This window comes from Lissotriton vulgaris, chromosome 2_1, assembly GCF_964263255.1.
Source record: "Lissotriton vulgaris chromosome 2_1, aLisVul1.2, whole genome shotgun sequence".
NCBI lineage: Eukaryota > Metazoa > Chordata > Amphibia > Caudata > Salamandridae > Lissotriton > Lissotriton vulgaris.
Window position 1 is genome coordinate 997,423,124 of NC_141687.1, and position 26,897 is coordinate 997,450,020.

At 45.9% G+C, this 26,897-nt stretch overlaps 1 protein-coding gene across 1 annotated transcript in view; it reads left to right on the plus strand.

The window, feature by feature from the left end:
• The window catches only part of GALNT3 (polypeptide N-acetylgalactosaminyltransferase 3), a 465,357-nt gene that overhangs the window by 137,220 nt on the left and 301,240 nt on the right, over positions 1-26,897 (plus strand). Inside the window, exons 3-5 of the mRNA XM_086956590.1 lie at positions 12,583-12,755; positions 21,039-21,188; positions 23,423-23,657. Of these exons, the coding sequence (XP_086812716.1) occupies positions 12,583-12,755; positions 21,039-21,188; positions 23,423-23,657 (558 nt within the window). The remainder of the gene's footprint in view (positions 1-12,582; positions 12,756-21,038; positions 21,189-23,422; positions 23,658-26,897) is intronic.

A 26,897-nucleotide genomic window follows, 5' to 3' on the forward strand; every position in this document is an offset into this window, starting at 1 on the left:
AATTGTCCCTCACTTTCATTGGCCCCACATGTCTGAAGACACAAAGGAGTTGTGTCGCTCCTGTGTAACCTGTCAAGCCAGTGGTAAGGCAGGTGGCACCACAAAGGCCCCCCTGATGGCACTACCTGTGGTGGGGGTTCTCTTTGAGAGAGTGGGGATTGACATTGTTGGACAAATGGATCCTCAGACTGCATCTGGGCACAGGTTTATCCTAGTGGTGGTGGACCATGTCACTAGGTACCATGAGGCAATTCCCCTTAGGACCACTACAGCACCTGTTGAGGCAAGAGCCCTCTTGGGAGTCTTCTCAAGAGTGGGTTTCCCTAAGGAGGTAGTATCTGACAGAGGTGCAAACGTTGTCTAGCTACTTCAAGTCAAAGAATTTAGTCAAGTCAAAGAATTTATATAGCGCACTACATACCCAGAGGGTCTCAAGGCGCTTAGGGAGGGGAAGAGGATTACTTGTCAAATATCCACGTTTTAAGTTGCTTTCTGAATGCTAGGTGGTTCTGGGTAAGGCGAAGGTAGGTGGGGAGTGAGTTCCATGTTTTAGCAGCCAGGTATGAGAAGGATCTGCCTCCCATGGTTGTCTTGTTGATGCGAGGTACAGTGGCGAGGGCTTGGCTGGAAGAACGTAGTTGGCGGGAGGGGGTGTAGAAGGACAGTCGTGAGTTGAGGCATTCTGGTCCGATGTCGTAGAGTGATTTGTGTGCGTGGGTTAGCAGTCGGAACGTGATCCTCTTGTTGACGGGTAGCCAGTGGAGGTCTTTCAGGTGGCCAGAGATGTGTTCGTTACGCGGGATGTCTAATATGATTCTGGCTGAGGCGTTTTGGATTCGTTGGAGTTTCTTCTGGAGTTTAGCGGTAGTACCAGCGTAGAGGGTGTTTCCGTAGTCCAGTCGGCTCGTGACCAGAGCATGGGTGACTGTTTTTCTGGTTTCGGTGGGGATCCAGCGAAATGTTTTTTTGAGCATGCGAAGAATGTTGAAGCAGGATGAGGATACGGAGCTGACTTGTCTGTTCATTGAAAGTGAAGAATCCAGGATAACGCCTAGGTTCCGTGCGTGGTCTGTCGGGATGGGTGCTTTTTCAAGGGCTTCCGGCCACCAAGAGTCGTCCCATGCAGAGGGGGATGTACCTAAGATGAGGATTTCTGTTTTATCTGAGTTCAGTTTCAGACGGCTGTGTTTCATCCATTCATCCATTCGGCAACTTCTTTCATTCCTTCGTGTAGGTTAGTTTTGGCGGTGCTGGGGTCATTGGTGAGAGATAGGATCAGTTGAGTGTCATCCGCGTAAGAGATGATGTTGAGGTTGTGTTGGCGTGCGATGGCCGCGAGGGGGCTCATGTATACGTTAAAGAGGGTGGGACTGAGTGAGGATCCTTGTGGTACGCCACAGATGACTTCAGTGGCCTCGGACTTGAATGGTGGAAGGCGGACTCTCTGGGTTCTTCCGGTGAGGAACGAGGTGATCCATTCAAGTGCTTTTCCTTGTATTCCGATGTTTCTGAGGCGTTGTAAGAGGGTGCTGTGGCAGACTGTGTCGAAGGCTGCAGAGAGGTCGAGGAGGATGAGGGCGACTGTGTCTCCATTGTCCAGAAGAGTTCGAATGTCGTCTGTTGCTGCGATGAGGGCGGTCTCAGTGCTGTGTTTTGCTCGGAAGCCAGATTGTGAGGAGTCGAGGGATTTGTTGGCTTCGAGGAAAGCGGCGAGCTGGTTGTTGACAGCTTTCTCGATGACTTTGGCCGGGAAAGGAAGGAGTGATATTGGGCGGTAATTTTTGAGTTCGGTGGGGTCCGCTGTGGGTTTTTTCAGAAGGGCGGTGAGTTCAGCGTGTTTCTAGCTTTCCGGGAAGGTGGCGGAGTTGAAGGAGCAGTTGATGACGTCTCGGAGGTGCGGTGCTATGACGGAGTCTGCTTTGTTGAAGATGTGGTGAGGACATGGGTCTGTGGGGGATCCTGAGTGGATGGAGTTCATCAGGCGGATGGTGTCCTCAGTGGAGATTGGGTTCCAGTCGTTAAGGGTGTTCAAGGGGGGAGAATGTTCATCATATGGTTGGGTGGGTTGGTCTCCGGGTTGGTTGTCGAAGCTGTTGTGGATGTCTGCAATTTTGTTGTGGAAGAATGAGGCTAGGGAGTCGCAGAGGGCTTGGGAGGGGGTGATGTCGTTGGAGTTGGCCGAGGGATTAGTAAATTCCTTGACGATGTTGAAAAGTTCCTTGCTGTTGTGGGCGTTGTTGTCTAGTCGATCCTTGAATGCTGTTTTCTTGGCCTTTCGGATTAGTTGGTGGTGTGAGCGGGGGGCGTTTTTGAAGGCGTCCTTGGTGCTAGTGGTTGGGTCTTTTTTCCAGGTCTTTTCAAGGGAGCGGCAGAGTTTCTTGGACTTCTTAAGATCATCGTTGAACCATGAGGCCTTCTTGCTGCCAGGTTTGCTTTGACGTTTTTTCAGTGGTGCTAAGGTGTCGGCGGTGTTGGATAACCATAGGGTGAAGTTGGCGGCGGCTTGGTCTGGGTTAGAAGAGTGGGCTGGGGTGTTTAGAAGGAGCGATGAGGAGATCTGGTCGATGGTGATTTTGTTCCAGTTTCTTTGTAGAGTTGGTTGGGGGTGGTTGATGGGTTTAGTCTTGTTGTAGGTGAAGTGAACGCAGCTGTGGTCAGTCCAGAGGAGATCCGTTGTATGGCTGAAGGAGACATGATTGCTGGAGGTGAAGATGGGGTCGAGTGTGTGACCTGTGATGTGGGTGGGGGAAGTGACCAGTTGTTTAAGTCCGATGTTTGCGAGGTTGTCCAGGAGGGTGGCGGTGTTGCGGTCGTTGTTCTTTTCAAGGTGAAAGTTGAGGTCTCCCAGAAGGATGTAATCTTTGGAGGGGAGCGCGTGTGGAGTGATGAAGTCCGTGATGTCTTCACTGAATTTTGCGCGGGGTCCTGGTGGTCTGTAGAGGAGGGTGCCTCTGAGTGTGGTCTTGGGGTCGATGTGGATCTGGAAGTGAAGGTGTTCAGAGTTGGCGAGGTTGACGTCAGAGCTGGTAGAGATGTGGATTGATTTTTTATGGACAATAGCGATTCCTCCTCCTGTGTGGCCGGTACGGTCCTTGCGTGTGATCTTATAATCTTCCGGGATGGCAATGGTGATGTCTGGGGCGGAGGAAGCGTTCATCCATGTTTCTGTTAGGAAGGCGACGTCTGGAGAGATGGTGTCTAGTAGATTCCATAGGTCAATGGCGTGTCTGTGGACCGATCGAGTGTTGAGGAGGATGCATTGTAGGTGATTGGGGTCGGGAATCTGTGGAGTGGTCGTAGCGGAGATGTTGTCGGAGCCGATGAATTTGCAGGAGTAGCAAGAGAAAGGTCCATGGGTGTGTCCAGGAGCGGCTTGGACGCAGTTGGGGGCGCGACCGGGGTTAAGGGCTAGGAGGGTGGCGGCATCGTAGGTAATGCGAGAGGGCTGGGCAGCGCGAGGAGCAGGGGGTCTGGCGCTGGGCGCGGTCCAGGCACGGACGGGCGTAGACGGGCTTACCTTTGGCGCACCTTCGGCGCGACCGCTGCGCGTAAACGCTGCGCGGAAGGCATCTGTCATATGTAGGTGTCGGTTGGGGAGGGGCGAGGCAGGGTCAGCTGGGAGGCGGGCGCGGGGTGGAGCTACGGCCTAGTAAGCACAAACAACAACAAAATGGCTGCAGGTAGGGGGAAAACGAAGCTGGGTGAGCCTGGGGGGTAAATAGAGGCACAATCGACAAACGATAGAAATGCTTTCCTACCAACAGTGCGCAGCCCTAACAGCACAATACAAGAATGTCAACAATGCACAGGGCAACAATCACACGAAATGGGCAAAATTAACGCGCAGTGCAGGCAGCGTCAGTAGTGCGGGGGAAGGTCGCGCTGAGAATTCTGCTTCAAGGCGCTACAATACCGCTGTTCAGCAATCAGCTATCAGGCGCTCTGATATTTCGAAAGCCACCAAGCCTTGGGAGCGTGGGGGGGAGCGACCTCTTCCTAAGCAGGTCAGGAGAGTCACAGCGTGGGAATGGAGAGGCAGGTCTGTATCTATCTGTGGGAGGCAGGGTCAGCTGGGAGGCGGGCGCGGGGTGGAGCTACGGCCTAGTAAGCACAAACAACAACAAAATGGCTGCAGGTAGGGGGAAAACGAAGCTGGGTGAGCCTGGGGGGTAAATAGAGGCACAATCGACAAATGATAGAAATGCTTTCCTACCAACAGTGCGCAGCCCTAACAGCACAATACAAGAATGTCAACAATGCACAGGGCAACAATCACACGAAATGGGCAAAATTAACGCGCAGTGCAGGCAGCGTCAGTAGTGCGGGGGAAGGTCGCGCTGAGAATTCTGCTTCAAGGCGCTACAATACCGCTGTTCAGCAATCAGCTATCAGGCGCTCTGATATTTCGAAAGCCACCAAGCCTTGGGAGCGTGGGGGGGAGCGACCTCTTCCTAAGCAGGTCTGCAATGTGGAAGGAGTGTGGACTGAATTACAAATTCACCACACCCTATCACCCACAATGCAATGGTTTAGTTGAAAGATTCAACAAAATGTTAAAGGGTATGATCAAGGGTCTCCCAAACAAGCTTAGGCGGAGATGGTACATCCTACTACCCTGCCTTTTATTTGCATACAGGGAGGTTCTTCAGAAGGGGGTTGGCTACAGCCCTTTTGAACTTCTGTTGGGGCATCCTGTAGGAGGCCCATTGTGTGTGGTGAAGGAGGGATGACAGTTACCTCTCAAACCCCCTAAACAGGACATAGTGGACTATGTACTGGTCTCTGCTCCAGGATGGCTGAGTATATGAAAAAGGCAACTAAAAAACATTGAGGCTAGCCAGGAATTACAGGCTGTACTGACTGTTTACCAGCCAGGACAGAAAGTGTGGGTGTTGGAGCCTGTGGCCCCAGCAGCTCTCCAAGACACGTGGAGTGGACCCCCCACTATTGTTGAACAGAAGGGAGAGGTTACCTCTCTGGTGGACCTAGGAACTCCCAGGAGACCCCACAGGTGCTTCATGTCAACAGACTAAAACCATATGTTGAAGGGCAGACATGGGCTTGCTCATGGCTACTGATGGACAGGAGGAGGAGAGTGACCCTTTCCCTGACCTGTGCTCACAGAACCCTGATGGGTCAGTGGATGGTGTAGCCTTCGCAGGCAGCCACACTGTTCAGCAGCAAGCTGATTGCAGACAAGTGCTCAGTCAGTTCAGACATATGTTCTCTCTGACTCCAAGTCAGACCATCTGGTGCACTTATGAAGTGGACCCTGGGGACAGTCTGCCTGTTAAAAGTAAGATTTACAGGCAACCTGGCCATGTTGGGGACTGTATCAGGACAGTAGTCCAGAAAATGTTGGATTTGGGAGTTATTGAACCCTACGATAGTCTTGAGCTAGTCCAGTAGTCTTGGTACCAAAGCCTCACACCCAGGGTGGTAAGAGAGAGAGATGATGTGTTGTGTTGACTACAGAGGTCTCAATGCAGTCACTAGGACTGATGCCCATCCAATTCCAAGAGCAGATGAGCTTATAGATACTTTGGCATCAGCCAAGTTTCTGAGCACATTTGATCTTACAGCTGGCTACTGGCAGATTAGATTAGCTGATGATGCAAAGCCAAAGACAGCATTTTCAACCCCTAGTGGGCAGTATCAATTTGTGGTAATGCCCTTTGGTCTGAATAATGCACCTGCCACTTTTCAAAGGTTGGTGAACACAGTCCTAACAGGCCTGAAATACTACTGTGCAGCATATATTGCTCTCTTTAGCTCCACCTGGGAGGATCTTCTGGTCCACCTGAGAAATGTTTTGGAGGCCCTGCAAAAGTCAGGCCTAACTATCAAGGCTACTAAGTGCCAGATAGGGCAGAGTCAGGTTGTGTACCTGTGCCACCTTGTAGGTTAAGGCCAGGTTCAACCATTGCAGAGGAAAATCCAGACCATAATGGACTGGGTTGCTCCCACTACCAAGACTCATGTCAGAACTTTCTTGGGCCTGACTGGGTACTACAGAAGATTTGTCATGGAGTATGGTTCCATTGTGATACCCCTGAATGACTTAACTTCTAAAAAGATGCCTAAGAAAGTTCAGTGGACAGTTAGCTGTCAAAAGGCATTTGATGACCTGAAGCAGGCCATGTGCACTGCACCAATTCTGCAAAGTCCTAACTACTCCAGAGAATTCATTGTCCAAACAGATGCATCTCAGTTGGGGGTAGGGGCTGTGCTATCACAATTGAATGATGATGGTCAGACCAGCAAGTAGCTTTCAATAGCAGAAGGCTGACCCCTAGAGGGAAACGTAGGTCAGCTATTGGGAGGGAAGCCTTTGCTGTGGTTTGGGCTCTGAAGAAGATGAGGCCATACTTGTTTGGCACTCACTTCACTGTTCCGGCTGACCACAAGCCCCTCTTATGGCTAAAACAGATGAAGGGTGAAAACCCCAAACTTTTGAGGTGGTCCATTTCCCTACAGGGAAGGACTATACAGTGGAACACAGACCTGGGAGTAACCATGCCAATCGAGATGGACTCTACAGGTATTTCAACTTAAAACATGAAGTCTCAACTGGTCAAGGTTAGTTTAATGTCCCTGCGTTTGGGGGTGGGGTTGTGTAGGAAAGTAGGATCTGCTTACTATGGTTACCCCCGCTTTTTGCTGGTGTTTCACTGTTTTTCGATTTTAGTCTGGCTGGGGCCCTGCTAACCCGAACCCAGCCTAGCTGCTTCCTCTCTAAATTGATTGCATGTACATTAGGTACACTCCAGATTAGTTACTGGGTTACCCTTGTGAGTCCCTAGTATGTGGTATCTTAGGTACCACAGAGGCCTACCAGGGGCTGAAGCATGTATTTTGCCACCCCTGAGAAGCCTTCCAAAATGGTACCACAGGTCTGCTACTGCAGCCTGGGTAAGGTGGTGCATGCACCCCTTACTAAGATATAGGTTACCTATATCTACCTTATATCACTGACACATATAAACCTATTAGTCACTCCTATGGCGGCCTTATCAATCCTGAAGGCAGAATGCTTGGTTTTATGTGGGAGGGTTTCCATGCATGAGCAGGACCCCTCTGCAGCTTTCGGAATCACTTCTCTGTAGCTGTTCTGTGATGCAGCCAGGCCATATACTCTAAGTGCATTATAACATCACTGTTCATGGAGGCTTTGGAATGGCTGCAGGGAAACATGTCATGTTTGGTGTCCAACACTTTGGAATCCAACCCCCCCCCCCCCCCCCAGTTCTGGCAGCGGGGGTAGAATTCCACCCTTCTAGAGGGAGAAGACATGTACACACTTACTTAACTGATAATAGTTTAAAAGAGCCCCAGCATCACAAAATGGATGCTGCAGCCACAGACACGTGACCTCCTGCTGCTGGACGAAACTCTGGCAGGGGAGGCCTGACCAATAGGTTTTCTGTCACAGGGAGGTGTAACAAGCTCCCAGACAGGCTTTAGTGTATTGGGGCTGGGTGGGTGCATTCATAGAATGCTTTCCAGACAGTGCTGGGGGCACACTTGGTGTCCCTGTGCATATCCCAGTTCAAACCGGTTGCAGGGGCACTCAGCCCCTGCTCTTGTGCGCAACTGGACAAAGGGAAAGGGGTGTAACCACCCCCGCCCTGGATCCACCCATAGGTGGGTCCCTTGAGTAAGTCCAACCCCTAAACTTAGTATAAGTATAGGAACCCAGTCCTTAGGACTTTACATTACCCTGGACAAAACTCTACAACATATATCCTGGAACTTCAACGTTCTATTTTGACTGGAAGGCGGAAGAATCTCCCTTGGGGTCAAGGAGTGACTCCCCTGTTCAAACAGGCACCAAAGAAGCATCTTGCTGGTCTGCATTTCCAAGGCTCCCGACGGACCCGAAGGATTTGTGCCTCAGGACATAGACTTCCAGACTTTTCAGAGGCCAACACAAGATCCCAGCAAAGCTGAAACCCGCAGCCCTCATGAGTGACGTGGGACCGGAACTCCTGGACACCGTGCACATTTGCTAGTGCATCAACTTCCCAAGCTTTCCTGAAGTTGTGCATTGGGCTACTTGTAGTCCAAGCCCAGAGCACCTTTTGCACCAAAGATTGTGGGCCTACACTCCACGAGTTTTCCGTGGGCCCGCTTCTAGCATTTCCTCTCGAGGCTCCTTTGCGATCCCTGGCCCATTGACTGGTGTGTCCCCACGAAGGTAACTCTGCTGTTTCTTGGGCTTTCCTGGTTGCTCCAGACATGCCCTGACTCCTCTCCAAAGGGTGAGCCCTCAGACCTTGCTGGTATGCACCAAAGCCAATCTTTGCTTTCTGCTTGGGTTGCTGTTGTCAAGGCTTGTTGGGTCCAATCGGAAACTGACACTGTAGTACTCGACATCCTTTGTGGGGCAGCTCGAATGCAGCTCCTGGTTGTCCTTCACAGCCCATCGGAATCAATAGGGAATACCGATTCGGTAATTACCGAATCGGTAAATACCGAATTCTAAGGATTCGGTATTTTCCTCATCTGGAAATACCTACATCTCCCCCCTTCATATTTACCGACTATGAAATACCAAATCGGTAAAATTCGGTATTTCAGAGTCGGTAAATATGATTTACCTACATCTGGCCCATATTGTGCTAATTTACTGTGTGCTAAATAAGTTTACTGAATGTAATTTTGCCTCTAGCCTCATAAAGAGACTAGAGGGATGTGTTTAGAATAAATACATATATTTTATATACATATATACCTGGTGTGAATCTCCTTTCATTTGGTCATTCATGAGATTATAGACTGGTAAAATAAGCTGCTTTACATTCCTTCAAGACTTAGCCTGAAGGCTGCTCCCAACAGCTACCACTAGGATAGCTTTCTATATAGGTGGTGTTTAAACCTACCATCAGTGAGGGTCGTTTGGACTGGTTCAAGGTGCCCACTAGAATAGTGGACAGCATATGCCAGGCCAACTTCTCACACGTCTCAGATATGGGGGAGGGTACTTACAGTAATCGTTGAAAGACATATTGGTGGACAAGTCATTGAAGGGTCAGATCTCAAAGCTTGACTGCCACTCATGCTGAAATATACTACAAAGGTTCTGAATTTCAAAAGAGTTTGTCTCTCTTTTGTTTCCAGACAAGCAATTTTAAAGTCAACACAACTAAATGACCTGATGCTGTTTTTAGAACAGTTCTATATGGATTGCAATGTCTGTTGTGGCACCCTCTCTTAGGTGTGCTACTGGGGTAATATGTTTCCTGTGTCCCTCATCATGAATCCCTGTTCAATTTAAAATATTCTGTTCCTGTTACATACATCCTATTCTGTGGTGTAGTGTATCCGTAAGAAGAAGAGTAAATCACCAAAGATGTGTGAAAAAAATGTGAGGAGAAGATGTGGAGTGCCTCACGGATGCAACACCATGGGAGTCCACTGGTTGGTTCTCACCAGTGTACTCTGGTTCTCATCATCAGCATACCACATCAAAAGGAAAGAAAAATTATATAGTGATGGTGAAACGGAAAATATGCACCTCTACTAGGTTTACTGGTGCTGCAGGGGGGTGTCTCCCTGGAGCAATTATATAATAACCCAGAATAAGGTGGACCGATGACTCAGGGCCATTTAATTTAAAATTAAAAACTAGCTACGCCACCACTGGCTATACCTCTTTATTCCTTGCTGTGGTGCTTCTCACTTTAAAAGACCCTGTGTTGCCTTCTAACTCCCTAGAGGGCCAACATGTTTTTATTGCCTATAGATGTTGGCAATTTCGTCAGAGCGAGGGTCAATATTCACCACACTGCTCGTGTTTCATATGTATGTAACCTAGGGAACAAAATTAAAAACAGACCACGCAGAGGGAGTACAACCTTAAAAAGACCACAGCATGGTCATTAGTCCTTCAACACTCATGTAGTCCTGAACATTAATTTATTGTTAGGATGCTCGACTGTGCCATACCGGTGACCCTCTTCTTTGTCACTCATACGGTCATACTCCCCGTACTGCTTCCTGTCAGGCAATCGAAGATTACATTTAACTAAAATGCCTGCACAATCGAAGATTACATTTAAATACGACTTGCTCAGGACAAATGCTTAAGTCCCACCACTCTACAATGACACCAGTAGGCTTTATTCTCTAATCCTAGTGAGCAGGAGGTAGGGCACAACTTTTGATATCTGCATAAACTTTTTTTTTTTAAAGCTTAATTTATATTTTCAACAAAGCAAACATAACATTGACGGTTCATGTACATACATGATGACTAATACAGTATGCAGCTTATGCTGCCCTGAACCTTAAAAGGAGCACACATCAACCGCCATCCCCAATGATCCCAGCCCGTTAACAAATCTCCACTCTTCCCTCCGTGGGGACTTCTTCCTGTGGGTCCTGATCTGTCTGTGAGCTTGTCGATGTTTGTGCTAGTAAGTGGGATTTATATGGTTGCCATATGCCTAGTGGTCTTGACCGAGGGGGTTGAAATTGGGCATACAGGTATATCTGCATAAACTTGATTTTAATGCAGTACGGAGCCAGATATGTTTTGCTAAATCTATGGTGACTGGTCTAATTAACCTATTAAGTAGCATCAAATTAATTTTGTATAGTTTTTATTGATCTGCTTTTTAAGAAAGACATTGCTGAATTACCCTGAACCTGCAAATTTTAGGATGACTATCAAATTCCTTTATCTTGTGGATCGCCTGGAGAAGGTGGTGCTTGTCCATCCTCAGGCCTTTAGTATTGGTTGAAATCATTTATAGCCCTATCTGGTTGAATTGTGAACTAGAAGAGTGAGATCATCCATGATTAAGACACGCTAGGGAAAGTGGTTGGATTACTTCGTTATTTTTTTTTTCCATGCTGTGGGTCTAGATGGTCATGATTGCGAGCGGGAGGGAGAGTAAAACCTCTGAATCGCACCGTAAACTAATGTCTTTTTGAGAAATGCTAAACCTCAGACACATGTTATGTGAAAAAGCATTAAAAATAAAATTAAAAAAAATAGGGGCAGTGTTAATGATCATCCTTCTCCACGACAACCGATTCGCTGAAAGTTCAGAATTGGGAATGTCAAACGATCCAATGATGTTTGACACCAGCTGCTACTCCTCTAAATTTCTTGTTTTGTACTTCAAGTTCGAGTGTTGATGATGACCTTTTAGACAACATCCTGGTGCACGCTTATATAGACACCCACTTCTTTGACATGAGCACTGACAAATCACATAAATGTTAACAGTTTCACTTCTCTCCTCTTGTACCTCTGATACTACGTTTTGGGTTGCGGTAGTGCTACATAAAAGCAAACAAATAATTGTTACAGGCAATCTTCATATTCTTCCTACAATGGCCCTGTCTTTTTATTTTGATGTCGGACACTCCTGACATGCTCATTGATAGGTAGACTAAACCAAAGACTCCGGCAATGTAAAAACTTTGCTCAAATGTATTGGTCAACTAGTATTGGGGTAAGTCCAACCTCTACGTGATGTCTTGACCTGCATTCTAAGACACAGAGGATATTTAATTTTGTGGTCATTGATTTTGCTAAGAACCTTGCAAAGGCACTTGTAAATTGTAGTGTTGTAAGCCCACATATAGACCTTTGTGAAAATAAATCTCACTTCAACTGTATGAAAATGATATTCGATTTTGGTCAGTTACTCTGGCTCTAAGACCACACAAGTAATTGTTTGTTCATTTACCAGAATGGCATTTCTTACTATATCCCCGTTTTGGGTTTGAGGTGGAGAGTGAATCGCTCCAGATTTATTCTAGTGAATTGTTCTGCTTTGGAAATGTTACATTATATAAATTATGAGAGACAATCACTACAAATGTCCTGGCATTGAATGATTGCAGATTATTCCAAGGAGCAGGGCTCTGCAACCATCTTAACATTATTACACTTGCTGTTGACTAGAAGGAGCCCTTCCAGACTTAATGGCAGGTAAGTGGCATGGGTTACTGGTGCACGGCATTGGCTTAAGCCCATGCCCTGCATTCAGTGCCCACTGTTAATGGATATGCGGGTTCAGGTGGTACCGTGATTGATTGAGCAAAGTGAGTGCCCAACTGCAATTTGTGCCTAGAGCATGACCAGCAGAGCCACAGTAATTTCCGTGATGGAAAAACTGTGTTAAAGGGAATTTGATTCTATGCACACTAGGAACAAAAAATAGTTGTTATAAAATTAACTATATGCATTCCTCTAAAATTTCAGTTTAAATGCTCCTGAAATCCATCAGAGTACGGTAAGCAACTAGCACCTTGCACATGATCTCGCATTCACAAATAATTGTACAAATTAAATTGTTGGTAACCTCTCTTGTGATATCACAAAACCATTAAACTCAATGATATCACTAAAGCCACCAAAAGTGAAGGTGGGTGGGTTGGAGTTCTGCGCACAGGGCTTCACACAATCTGCATCGCTACAAATCCGCTTGCTAAGAATATGTGGCCCTATAAATGAGTGTGTGGATTATGTTGGTGCGTATGTTCTGTGAACATTCATATTCAACGGCAATCTTGTGATTTCAGTATTGTTCATGAATAACACGCAACACATTTGTTCGCCTCTAGATGCATTGAGCAAAAGTTCAGGCGTTGCCCACCACTTCCTACCACCAGTATTATCATCGTTTTTCACAATGAAGCCTGGTCTGCTCTACTCAGAACTGTTTACAGTGTGATGTATACCTCTCCTTCAATTCTTCTGAAGGAAATCATTTTGGTGGATGATGCCAGTGTGGATGGTAAGAAAAATGTCATAAACTTTACATATGTTTATTACAGTCAGAAATGTGTTCCTTTTTTAACTTGTCAATTCAACCTCTGCTGGAAGTGTCAGTCCGATGTGAACACTGGGGCGACACTGCCTCATGAACATTCTGCGGGTTGACACTGGTCAGTGGTCTTCTTGGTTTCAGAAAGCAGTTTACCTTACCTTCCTTTTAATTTGTGTGTAAGTACCAAGTACTTGGGTTCCATAATAAAGGTTCTATTATAACCATTCATGCATGCAAAAAAATCCAACCTGACTCCAGGCACCTCCTTACACTTAAGTGAAAAGACAGCGAAATACTTTCACGTTTCTGGAGCCGCCATCGACCGACCTCTCTCCCAGTGCACTTGACATTTGAAGTCATCGCCTTTGACCGTATTCTGCGGCATGTATAAACAGAGACCACCTCAACAAGCAAAGCTAGAATGTAGACATGCTGACACGGCGTTTTTATTTCTGGAACTGCCACCAATGAGTCCCAGTAGTGTTATCGAGGTGGTTTGGCAGGTTATACAAGAACATAGCCTCATGAAAGACTTGTTTTTTTTAATACAAACCTGGATTACATACTGTGAACAGCACAATCTGCAGCACTTCTGGCATTTCTAAGCACTAGAAATAACTTATCTTCACCAAGTACTTTAAACAAAGAGTCTGGGTCTCTTTTTTTATTTTTGATTACCCCACTCCCGTTCTGTGTGAGAGGGTGTATAGATGTGGCTTTTTGCATGTCAGAATGTGGAGTGTTAATACATTTATGAAATGTACTATGAACTTGATTGCAGAACAAAAGTTGAATCATTCTTCTGACCAGGTGTTAACCAATTAAAGCAGGGCTTAGCCTTTAGTGATGATTCTTCGTGAAGGGAAAAGGAAGGCTATCTGGGGGCCCATCTCCCTTCATGAACAGCACTCGTAAGCACCCCGTACTTCACTACCTTCCAAGAATCTACTACATTTGCCTGGAAGAGATTGGCATAATTGTGACAAGTCTGCCCCCCTTCATGGCTGACTGCAGACTGACTGTTTAGCTCTCATTTAAACTCCTTCTTCTTGCTCTCTTCCCCTCCTTCATCTCGGTTTTATGGATAGGACTGGAAAGTTGTCTAACAAGCAATAGATCAATATTTAATGGCGCGCAGGTTAGGACCCTGCCACTTAAACCTAATATGACTCTTACCTTTCAAGTATCAATTCATTCCTTATTCCTACCCATTTAGTTCCTCTTTTGGAACTTTGGAACTTTTTCATTGACAAAGGTGTATGGGTTTATACGACGTGGTGGTTGGCCAGGTAGCTGTGTTACAAATAGGGTGACCCTAGGGTTAATCAGATATCCACACACACAGTAATCCTACACATCGGGAAAATCAATAATTGTCCTGATAAAATAACCTGTAAACGACGAAAAGAGCATTTTTAGTTAATCAGACACATGTGCAGAGATATACAAACCTTTGTGTAAATGTGAAATCACATACGTATTTCTGTGGTGATTGTAGCCATTTTCTTCACCTCCACTCTTTTAATATCTGGGGTTTCACGAATTCATTCTCTAAACCGTAACTCAGACATCTGACTTCTTTGCATCTAGTAAACACTATTTTGGCCTATTTATGGTAAGACCGCTTGCTTGGTGAGTGCTGAAGACATCCTTGTGATGTTGCAGGTGGGTATTCCAACCTAGGCTATCAATTTTTACTGGGTCATCTAGGTGTACATGTGAATATTTCTGGAGTTATTCAATAGTCTTCCAATGGTGTCGGTGCATGTTGTAACCCAAAAAACGCAACAGTAAAACAATCCATTTTCTGTGTTTTTTTTGTTGTCACACAGTGAGTAGGTATTCGTAAGGTTGGATTTGGTGTACCAATAGGCTGGGTATTTTACTAGTCATTCAGTTAGGTCATCATCTTGTTGGACTTCCAACTTTAGACTTACCATGCCTGTGTTTAGTTGTGATTTGTTCTGGGGGAAATTCTCTTGGCATGGCGTTGTATGGCATAGTTCACAGGATCAAGTATGTAACCATTCACATGGTTGACTGGTTACAAACGGCGTATGATGTACATTCTTCTTTGCTGGAAATATTATTTCTCTAAGGTATGGTTTTGAAAAATCGCTCCTCAGAAGCCAGTCTTGTTTATTCACTTTGCAGGTGGGCCATTGTTGGAAGCATTTTACTGTTTTTCTCCCGCTGCTGAGCCCCTGCGGGCCTGCCCCCTTCACTCCCATTGTCCGCCCCACTCCCACCTCCCAGCTCCCACCTCCCAGCTGCTCCTCCTTCCCTCTGCCCCTCATATGGAGGCCGCGCAGCTGACGCGCGCCGCAGGCGCGCCCAAGGCAAGCCTGTCTGCGCCCGTCCACGCCTGGACCGCGCCCAGCGCCAGAACCCCTGGCCCCCGCCGAAACCAGAGAACTCGACTGAGATACGACTTTGCCGCCCTCAACGCACTTAACACTGGACAACCACCAGCCTGCTACCGAGCCGCCCCGAAGCGCACCCACGGACCCTTCACCTATCAAGCCTGCAAATTCACCTGCCTCCGAACCTGCCCGCCGAACCAAACAACCACCTCAAGTGCGTCCTTCTCATCACCTGCTCCGTCCACAAGCACGCTGTCGAACTCTGGGACCTCCTTGATACGACAGCACCAGACGTCGCCTTCCCCATGGAAACCTGGATGAACACCTCCTCAGCCCCCACATCGCCATAGCCATCCCGGACGGCTACAAGATCACCCGGAAGGACAGCGCCAACAAAACTGGAGGAGGAATCTCCATCATCTACAGGAACACCATCAGCATCACGACCAACACCGAAGATACTCTCTCCACCGCCGAACACCTACACTTCCAGATCCAAACCGACCCCCAGACCACCCTCAGAGGAACGCTCATCTACAGACCCCCGGGCCCACGCACACAATTCAGCGAAACCAATGACGACTTTATCAGCCCGCAAGCTTTGGCATCACCAGAATACATCCTCCTAGAGGACCTAAACTTCCACCTGGAAAAAAACGACAGCAACACCACCACCCTGCTCGACAACCTCGGACTCAAGCAACTGGTGGGCACGCCCACCCACCGCGCTGGCCACACGCTCGACCCCATCTTTTCCGCCAGTAACCACGTCTACTTCAGCCACTCCACTGGACTACACTGGACCGACCACAGCTGCATTCACTTCACCTTCAAGAAGACCACATCCCACCACCACAAGCAACAGATCCCCGCAGATGCTGGAGCAAAGTCACCACAGACCAACTAGCCACATCACTGAGCAAGAGCCCACCTGTCACACCTCCGACACCAACAACGCAGCACACAATCTCGCTCAGTAGAACACCAACTGCGTTAATGACCTTGCCCCACTCAAGAACCCCCCCCCCCACTCAAGAACCCCCCAGACAAGACCGACAACAGAAAGACCTTGAGGTTCACAGACGCTCTCAAAGTCTCAAAGAAAACCTGCAGAACCCTCAAATACCTGGCACCACGAACGGACAGCAGAAAACATGACAGACCTCAAGAGCGCCACCCGCGACTACCACCAGATGATCCGCACCACTAAAAGGACATCATTTAAAGAGCGGCTGAACAACAACACCCACAACAGCAAGGAACTCTTCAGCATCGTCAAAGAGCTCTCCAACCCCATTGTAATGTAGTTCCTAGTTTCCCACTGGGCCCTGCGCATTGGAATAACATAAACAGTAGTATCGACGTAGAAGTGCGGATCTTCCAGGCCTCTACTGACTATGCTAAACTTAATTGGGTTTGTTACCAACTAGCTCAGAGGTCACTGGAAACTTTCTTGACTGAAATAGGAAGTGATCAGCTTCCCTGGCACAGACAAGAAGGGATTCAGTTTTCCAACAACCGTGCAACATGACAACTTTGCTCCTCAGATCAAGAGTCAATCTCTAGGGTCGTGTGAAACAATAGACAGTTATTTTACTCAGTCAGGTTAGTGCAGATTACTTTCACAATATGTAGAGAATAGAGAGACGGGCGTTTGTCAATAAAGGGTTAACATTTATTGAACAGTCTTTCTTCTCGTACAAGAGAAATGAATTGCCACAATTGCAAGACTTGTTATTATAAAAAGTACGTACAGTAAGATAAGTATTGCAAGATAATACTGTAAAAGCATTGATATGGTTTCTTAGCCATACAATGGTTTAAAAGTAATAAAACATATATACATTCATATATACATTAGGCTAAAATACTCAACTGGTGCTTCTAACTACGCCTACCCCAGTGTACCTGACCTAAGCCTAATACTTGGGAGGGGAGTAAGTAAGTAGCTTTAAGTTAAGTTGGTTTTGCCAAGGTTTGCTTCAAGAATTCTCACTAAGGGTTTAGTCAACACCATACCTCTGAATAGAATGATGGAGGTCTGGTATCTCCTTCAGGGGAAACTCGGTATCCCAGTCACCCGCAAGGGTAGACCAGAAACGCTGGAGCTGGATTTCTCGGCAGGAGAAAGGCAGCGTCTCTCTTCAGCGCGTCGAGGAGGAGGAGGGGGGACAGCGTCCGCGGGCAGCTGGCATCTGCTGCGCTCTTCGCAGAGGGACGGCTGTTCAGCTCCTAGGTTTCACCACACCATCGTTCGCGCTTTAGCAGCGATAATGGTATCAGCAGCTTCCATACAGCAGCTTCATCAAGCGACGGGCAACAGGCTATTGCTTAAGGCAACGTTGGTAATATTTATACCTGAAAGGTGCCATGTTTGACGTAAGTTTGCTGGACATAAGACGTCAATTAAAGATGTCACTAGGAAGTGATCGCTATCTGTTGCTCATTAGAGTTCCATTACTAATCAAAACACAGCAAGCGGGGATTTCCAGGTTTGCTGAGTTTTTATCTTGTTGAAGAACTCTGAGTGTTAATCTAGGAATCTCAGATAGTGACTTCTGCTCTGTCATTGCACTAATTGGTTGCAAAGGAAGTGGCAGAGAAAACTATTCTGGAATGTGGCTCTGTTCGTGTGAGGCCAGAGATGACTTTCTGAATATCGCACTTGAACGGTTTTGCCAATATAGGGAATAAATGGATTTATAGCCGAATAGGGGCATAAGGTCACAGTATCGATCAGGATCCTAGATAAGCACACAACACCAGCGCCAGCAACAACGACATCACACCATCACAAGACCTGTGCAACTCACTCGCCACGTTCTTCCACCGCAAGATCATAGATATACACAACGGCTTCGGACCCCAGATTCCGCTTCCAGCCGCCAAACCTATGACCACCACCACCACCCTCTGGGCATGGACCACCATCAGCACTGAAGACACCACCCACGTCATGAACACCATCCACTCTGGCTCCCCCTCCAACCCATGCCCTCCTCATATCTTCAACAAAGCCGACACCACCATTGCACGCCACCTCCGGAACGTCATAAACAGCTCCTTCACGTCAGCCACCTTCCCTGAGAGCTGGAAACACGCAGAGATCAACGCCCTTCTGAAGAAACCCACAGCGGACCCCAAAGACCTCAAGAACTTCCGCCCCATCTCCCTCCTCCCCTTCCCGGCTAAAGTCATCGAGAAGACCGTCAATAAACAGCTGACTACATTTATCGAAGCAAACAACTCGCTCGACCCATCCCAGTCCGGTTTTCGAGCCAACCACAGCACCGAGACCGCCCTCATCGCAGCCACTGACAACATCAGGACCCTGATGGACAACAGAGAAACGACCGCTCTCATCCTCCTGGACCTCTCAGCAGCCTTTGATACCGTCTGCCACCGCACCCTAATAACTCGCCTCTACAATACTGGGATCCAAGGAAAGGCCCTCATGGATCACCTCGTTCCTCCCCGACAGAACCCAGAGAGTATGCCTCCCCCTTCATCTCCACGGCCACCAAGATCATCTGTGGCGTACCCCAAGGCTCCTCACTCAGCCCAACCCTCTTCAATATCTACATGAGCCCCCTCGCCGCCATCGCACGCAAACACAACATCAACATCATCTCTTACGCCGACGACACCCAGCTAATACTCTCCTTCACCAAAGACCCAGCCACCACCAAAACCAACCTCCAGGAAGGAATGAAAGATGTCGCGAAATGGATGAAGCACAGCCGTCTGAAGCTCAACTCGGACAAAACTCAGGTCTTAATCCTCGGACAATCCCCATCCGCCTGGGACGACTCCTGGTGGCCCACAGCGCTGGGCACCGCACCTACACCCACAGACCATGCACGCAACCTGGGATTCATCCTGGACTCCTCCCTCACGATGACCAAGCAAGACAACGCCATCTCGTCCGCATGCTTCAACACCCTGCGCATGCTTCGAAAGATCTTCAGGTGGATCCCCACCGAAACCAGAAAGACTGTCACCCAAGCCCACCTCACCAGCCGTCTAGACTACGGGAATGCCCTATACGCAGGAACCACAGCCAAACTGCAGAAACGTCTACAGTGCATACAGAACGCCTCCGCACGACTCATCCTCGACATCCCTCGCCACAGCCACATATCTGCCCACCTGAGGAACCTGCACTGGCTCCCCGTCAACAAAAGGATCACGTTCAGGCTGCTCACCCACGCACACAAATCACTCCATAACATGGCCCCAGAATACCTCAACAACCGCCTCTCGTTCTACACCCCCACCCGCCAGCTCCGCCTCTCCCTCACGACCGTCCAACGGATTCAGAGAACCACCACCGAAGGAAGATCGTTCTCCTACCTGGCAGCCAAGACATGGAACTCCCTCCCCGCACACCTACGACTGACCCAGGACCATCTCACTTTCAGGAAACACCTCAAGACCTGGCTTTTCGAACAGTAGCAGCACCCCCCCTCCCTTCAGTGCCTTGAGACCCTCACGGGTGAGTTGCGCGCTCTATAAATGTTCCTTATTGATTGATTGATAATGCATTCAATTTGTTGCACAACACCAGTGTTCGGCACGCTGTCAATGGTCACAACTGGGGCTTTAAGAAATCACTGTGACCTTTTATGACAGCGGGCTGGTGCAGTGTTTAGAACCAAATGAGATTTACCCCCAGATTCATCAAGAACACATTTTGCGATTCCTTAATAGCGAAAAATACAGATTCGCTATTAAGGAATAGCAAAATGCTATTCATCAAATCACTTAAAAAATAGCGATTTCTAATAATTCCTTAATTGCGACTCGCAAATTGCGAGTCGCAATTAAGGAATATCTTCCCATTCATTCCTATGGGCCTAGAGGCCCATAGGAATGAATGGGAAGACCATCTCAATTTGCTAATCGCAATTAGCGATTCGCAAATTGAGATTGCGATTTCAAGGGTGCAGGGGTGTCCAAAGAACACCCTGTTGCACCTCTGAAATTGATGTGTGCAACATGAAACTTTGAAAAATGCACTTTTGTGCATTTTTGAAAGATTTTTGCTATTTACCACGTAGTTAGACTTCGCGGTAAATAGCTGCCCCAGATTGCGAATTTGCAATTTAAAAATGGTTCATGAATTGCATTTAAGGAATCTCAAATTGAGATTCCTTAAATCCAATTAATCGCAATTTAGCGATTTCTAGAATTGCGATTTTTGCATTTGGGATGATGAATCCCAAATGCAAAAATAGCGCTCGCAAAGGGACAGATTCTCGGAATCTGGCCCTTTGCGAGCCGATTTTACTTTGATGAATCTGGCTGTTAGATGTTTGTCAAATAAACACGGATGTTTGTTCATGTACTTAAAGTACAGCTTGTTCAGTTTCAGATGAACTACGAATGTAACTAGCTAAATGTCTTATGCATTGGAGGGTGGGGTACTGTAGTTACCAATTCAGTAACTGAGTGATTCCTTGTTAAATTACTCCTTCAGAAGCACTTTTATTTTGAACAAGAGTGTGGGCAGGAAAACCATGTTAGTGTCATAGTAAGGGGCAGGTGGCTTTCTTACAAACAGAAAATAAAATGCTACGCCTAGCAAAAACATATGTTATCAGACCTTAAACGAGTTCAGTAGGGGAAAGGATTATTGACTTTATGTACATAATGTTAAGTCATACCCGACATAATTGTGGTGCTACAGACACTTTTGCCTAGACATGCGATTGTTCTATTGCATTAAAACTGACAGGAATAATTGATATAAGTTGTTCTATTTACTTGTTTCAAAATGGCTTATGTTTCATGGCCTAAGAAAGTACACTAACACCTTATACATATTCACATATGCGTCTCTTATACGTGTTCTGGAATATTTATTTTCTTTTTTCTTACTACCCAGAATACCTGCACGAAAAACTTGATGAGTATGTTAAACAGTTGCGCATTGTGAAAGTTGTTCGACAAAGGGAAAGAAAAGGTCTCATTACAGCACGGCTGCTTGGAGCGTCTGTCGCGACAGGCGAAACATTGACGTTTTTAGACGCACACTGTGAGTATATCCTTTGTGAAATGGCTAGTTTATCTATATAATGTAAGGATACCATCTTTTAAAATATATGCATATATATTCCGAGTAGGCCAGCCATTTTGTATGGATTTTCAAGGTTGCTTTGGTAGGCTCAAAATAAACGTTCTCAGATAAGCTGAGACATCCAACCTCCAAAAACATGCCCTACTTTTTAAAACTTATTTTATAAAGTGCCTTGTATCAATGTATGCTCGTATTTTTTTTATTTTTGCTTCATATTTAGTAAACCATTACACCTTTACAATATACATGTTTAGTTCTTCTGGTGACAACAGGTCTTTATTCTTTGTTAATTGTCTGGAGTGAGCTCTTATTTTTATATTTTTAGATCTGAACTAGAGACCACGTTAGTTGTCCTCCAGACCTTTGTAAACAAGAATAAGACTTGGCAAATCCAGTAGGTCTCGCATTCGAAAGGCATTAGACCACCTTTTGGCTTTGTTGTAGCTTGTTGCAGAAACTCAACACAATCAAATACAAAAATAATTACTTGTGTTGCTAATGCTGAAATGAAAAACTGATTACATATACACATGCATGCACACTTATGCGTCATGACACTGTGGCAGCAATGTTTTTAAGTTTTAGAATACTTTTTCAGGATGGAGGATGCCGATCTTGATGTGGTAAATAAAAAAAACATACAAAGTGTGCCACAGTGAGGAGCAGTGTACAAGGGAAGGAAATAAAAGCTGAGTGTGTGAAGAAATATTAAACTGCTTGAAAATAATGGAAAGGGGTAACAGAGGAGCAATGGTGAGCAGAGAGGAATGATGCAGCAAGGTAGGAACTGGGTTACTTGGCGGAGGGGGGATGGACAGGCAAGAAGCAGTCCAACTTTTAGGAGGGGGCATGCAGCAAGTTGAGCATGGGGATTAGGGTGTGAGGTAGATGCAGCTCAAGGAGCAAAAGGAGAAAAAACACGCACTCCCATTGAGTGCTGAAATATATATCTTTTTTTAAGTAGCTCCCTGGTGTTAGGCTGGGAAGGATACAAGCCATCCATTCAGAACAGTGGTAAAGAAGTTATGACCCAGGCGAGGGACAAATATGGAAAGAGGAAAGAACCCCTTTAAATAAGAAGCAACCAAATGAGATGGACTACGGAATCAACCAATCATAAACAGAGGTCACCCCCAAAGCCCACTATGTACTGGAATTCTAGACAACAGGTCTCAAAACCGACAGATTTGCGAGACCTAAAAACGCCCAAAGAGAGGGTATTTCGGTCAGAACCGTTCAACCATTCCTTACATTAAGTGTCATTCACCCTGGGGACGAAGCAACAGTTTGTGGCATTTTGTCGACTTTTACTTTACATTAGGAATTCCTAAAGGAGCCAGTCACTGTTATTGCAGCTGATTAGAATCAGCATGTCTCAGAGAGATCACCATCCCGCCTATTGAACATGCCGGAGGAGCAGTTGTATTGTCCAACCTCCTTCAGCCCGATGCCGATTTCTCATCTTCTTGCTTTTGAGGTTGGCATAGTGTTAAAAGTAGTTGCTGCTTCTGATAGACATTACCATTTCCATATAGCTGTTACATACAGGATCAGGGCTGAATGTGGTGGTCATTCTGTTTTTTTAAAGCTTGATAGTGTTTTTTATGGTTTGGCTTGTTTGGACTTTTGTGTCTTCGAGGCTTTTTCAAGGGATGGGTGCTTATTTTTGGCTTTAGCAATGCGTGTTTATCTTACGCTGTTGAGATATGGGCCTCCTCGGTCAGACATTCAGTCCTGAATCTCATGACGTTCTGCTAATAATGACCTACCTCTAATGATCTACTGCTACCCATTAGGGCCTCCTCCTCGCTTCTTTAACTCCGCAAGAAGCTGAAGACCTGGCTCGTCGACTTGATATACTACCCGGGGCAGACTCACTTACCACTCCCTCAGACCCACACCTATACACCTGCTCCAGCATCTAGATACCCTACCGGGTGATAAGCTGAGGTTTGCTGGTCCAGCTCACCTAAGTTTAATCATGCACATAGTAAAAACTGAAGCATGACTGATTGAGCGCCATTTCCTTAATAAGGAACAGTAGTATTATCATAACTTTGCAGGTATGGATTTGATGAAAGCTGTACATTAACTCAAACATAAGCTTTCAGTTGTTTTGTTACATTTACAATGTACTCTCCTTTGGTGAGCAAAATATAAAGTATTTTTATTTGCTATTTTCTTTTCAATAGGTGAATGTTTTTATGGTTGGTTGGAACCTTTACTTGCAAGGATAGCAGAGAACTACACAGTTGTTCCAAGTCCAGATATTGTATCTATCGACCTCAATACGTTTGAGTTCAGCAAACCTTCACCCTATGGAAATAATCACAATCGGGGAAACTTTGATTGGAGTTTGGCTTTTGGTTGGGAATCTCTTCCCCCGCATGAACTCAAAAGACGGAAAGATGAGACATATCCTATCATGTAAGTAATGGTTCCTTGTTACTGTGTGTTTGTTTAGAAATCCATTAAATTGTATTTAAAATAAGTGTCATTTTTGCTAAGAAGAATAAATAAAATTAACTGTTATTCAAATTGTCAAAACGCCAGATTACTTGAATTATTTGGTTTTCATCAATAATCTGCCTGAAAATTTCCTCAAAATGATCTCTTCGAGCTCCGGTCCTTCCCTGAAAGTTTGGGGGGGATTCGTCAAGCGGGGGCTGAGATAAAAGGGGGGTCCCAAAACGCGTTTTCCCCATGTTAATTTCCATAGGGCGGTCGACCTCACTTTTAGCCCGAACGGCTGAATGGATTTCCACCAAACTTGGCAAATTGTAGGGACTGGTAGCCCGATGTGCCTTTGCTATGTCTCAAGATATGTGCTCCAGTGGATTTTGAGTAATTTAGGTTCAAAAAAATATATATATCTATGGCAGCGCCCCGGTACGCGCACCGGGGAGCGCACCGGGCGCGCCACGAGACTTGCGCACGGAAAGCTGATTGGCTCTCGGGTGTCGGTAAACATTCCAAACGGTCCGGAGCGGCCGCCATCTTGTGTCTCGGTAGGATCGAGACACAAGAGGTGGCCAAAACAAAGGGGGAAAAGACCATTAGGGGGCAGAGTAGACACCCCTGACCCCCTAGGTCTCATGTAGGGGCTATAAAAGGGCCCCGCGGGGCAAAAAAATAAAAAATAAAAATTTCGATTTGCGCAGGGGGGAGCGCCCGGTACGCGCACCGGGTAGCACACCGGGGAGTGCACCGGGGAGAAAAGAGAATGGCAGAGTTAAAAAATGTAAGTCATTTTATATAAATGGGAGGTAGTTCTGAAAAGAACTGTTTTTTTTTCTTTTTGTTTTATATTTTTTTTGTTTTTTCTTTGGGGAGAAACAAAAAACGGGGAATTGTAAATAGCTGAACTGGAGCAAAAAAAATTCTGCAAAAAATAAGGGTTTTTTCGGGCACTTATGGTTATCCCCAGCACAGATGATAAGTTTAACACTTTGCTCACCATAGCAAATTAACTTACCACAATATTTGCACACGGTTTTAAAATCGTTACATTTGGGTGGTATGATAGGCATTGTCTCTGTTGCCTCTGAACCCGATGGAGTTGGTTCTTTTGATGTTGAGGGTCTAGATGATGATGGGGGTAGCTTACTGCAGAGGTCCCTTACCTCTGCAGCAGAATAGTTGATTGGGTGCCAATGGATCATGTGCCGAATCATGGTATGATTCCCGGAGGAATATTTTTTGTTAGGGTTCCCCCTGGACAGCTCAGCATCACAAATCAAACAAGTCACCTTCGCAGCGTTGACTTTTTTGAAACCCCTTGGGATTTTGTAGAACTGCCATACGAAGTGCTCTTTTGGTTTGTAGGGCTGATGAACTTCTTGCAGGAACTGCCTTGAGCGTTCCTCCTCTTCCTCTTCCTCCTCCTCCTCCTCTTCTTCTTGACCACCAATGTGATCTTCTGGTGGTCTTTTTGATGGTGGTGCTGGTGGTGGTGGTGAGGCAGATGCTCCAGCTGCTGCTGCTACTGTAGCCATTTTTAAGTAGAATATATTAGAGACAGATCTCCAAACTTGTCTTCCTCAGTCAAAGTCAGAATAAAGAAAAAAGGAGGGGGCTTTCATCATTTGGGGAAAAAAACTGTTCTGGACCAATGAGAAGTGTTATTTTCAAGTCACATGACCAGGACTTTCATCATTTGGAAACCAAAAGTGTTGTGAACCAATGAAAAGTGTTATTTTCAAGTCACATGAGCAGGGCTTTCATCATTTTGAAACCAAAAGTGTTGTGAACCAAGGAAAAGTGTTATTTTCAGGTCACATGACCCGACACGCTTACGCTACGCGCCCCGGGGCGAGTAGCGTAAGCGCGTCAGAACGTTTTGCGATCGTATGCGCATGCGTGCTTCCGGGTGCGTTTACGCTGTGCGTCATATGACGCATCACGCGGCTACACGATACGTCACAATGTTGTTTTCGTTCGCGGCAATAGCGCTAACGGGACGTTCACCGGTACGAGCCCCTGGGCGCGCCACAGCACTGCGCTTACCGGTGAGCGCATCGGTACGCGCCCCGGGAGCGCACCGGGGCAAACAAATAAAAAAAAATAAAAAAATATATTACATAATTATAAAATATAAAATTCGTGATAAAAAATATTACATTTCATACCTATAGAGATTTGAAATTTGAAATTCACTGAAAAAAAAATTGGTTTAAGGCCCTATATATAGTTGGGAATTAGCATTTAAAAAACCTTAGAAATTCACTGAAAAAAACATAGGTTTCACACCAGTTATAGTCAGGAATTAGCATTTAAAAAACCTAGTAAATTCACTGAAAAAACCATAGGTTTCACACCAGTTATAGTTAGCTGGAAATTTTACTGACATAAAACCATTGAAATTCCTTGTTCTAGTTAGTTGGACTCACTATAACTTGCGCGCCTGCAATGCACTGCTGATGACGTCACAGATTGCATCACTCATGACATGGTCAGTGACATCACTCATGACATCACTGATGACACCATCCAGTGAATGTGTGTCTTTCTGTAAAATAAATATGTTTTATATATGTATATGTAAAGGTCGATGGAAGAATAAATGTTTAAATAAGTGTCTTAATGGATGTTTTTTTTTTTTTTTTAAATTGATTGGTTAACTGGCTTATTAAGTGTATCTTAGTGAATACAATTAGCATTTAAAAAATCTTGCAAATTCATTGAAAAAACCATAGGTTTCACACATGTTATAGTTAGCTGGACATTTCACTCATACAAAACCTTTGAAATTCTCCCGTTATAGTTAGTTCAGCTGACTATAACTTGCGCGCCCGCAATGCACTGCTGATGACGTTACATGTTACATCACTCATGGCATGGTCATTGACATCAATGATGACATCTCAAATTGCATCACTGATGACATCACTGATTACACCATCCTTGTGACAGAGTGACAGACCTCCTTTCAGTGTAATGTAACCCTTGAAACACATATTCAAAAATAGAAACTAACATTTTCAAACAATGGAGATACCCATACCAGTTACAACAACCAATTCAGTAATTCCACCATCTATATACACATCCACTCATTCACCAACAGTTCTATCTAGTCACTCATACATATACTCACTCATCATATGTAGTGATACACCTATACATCTTGTTACACACCGACAGTCATCCAAAAGTTACTCACACACA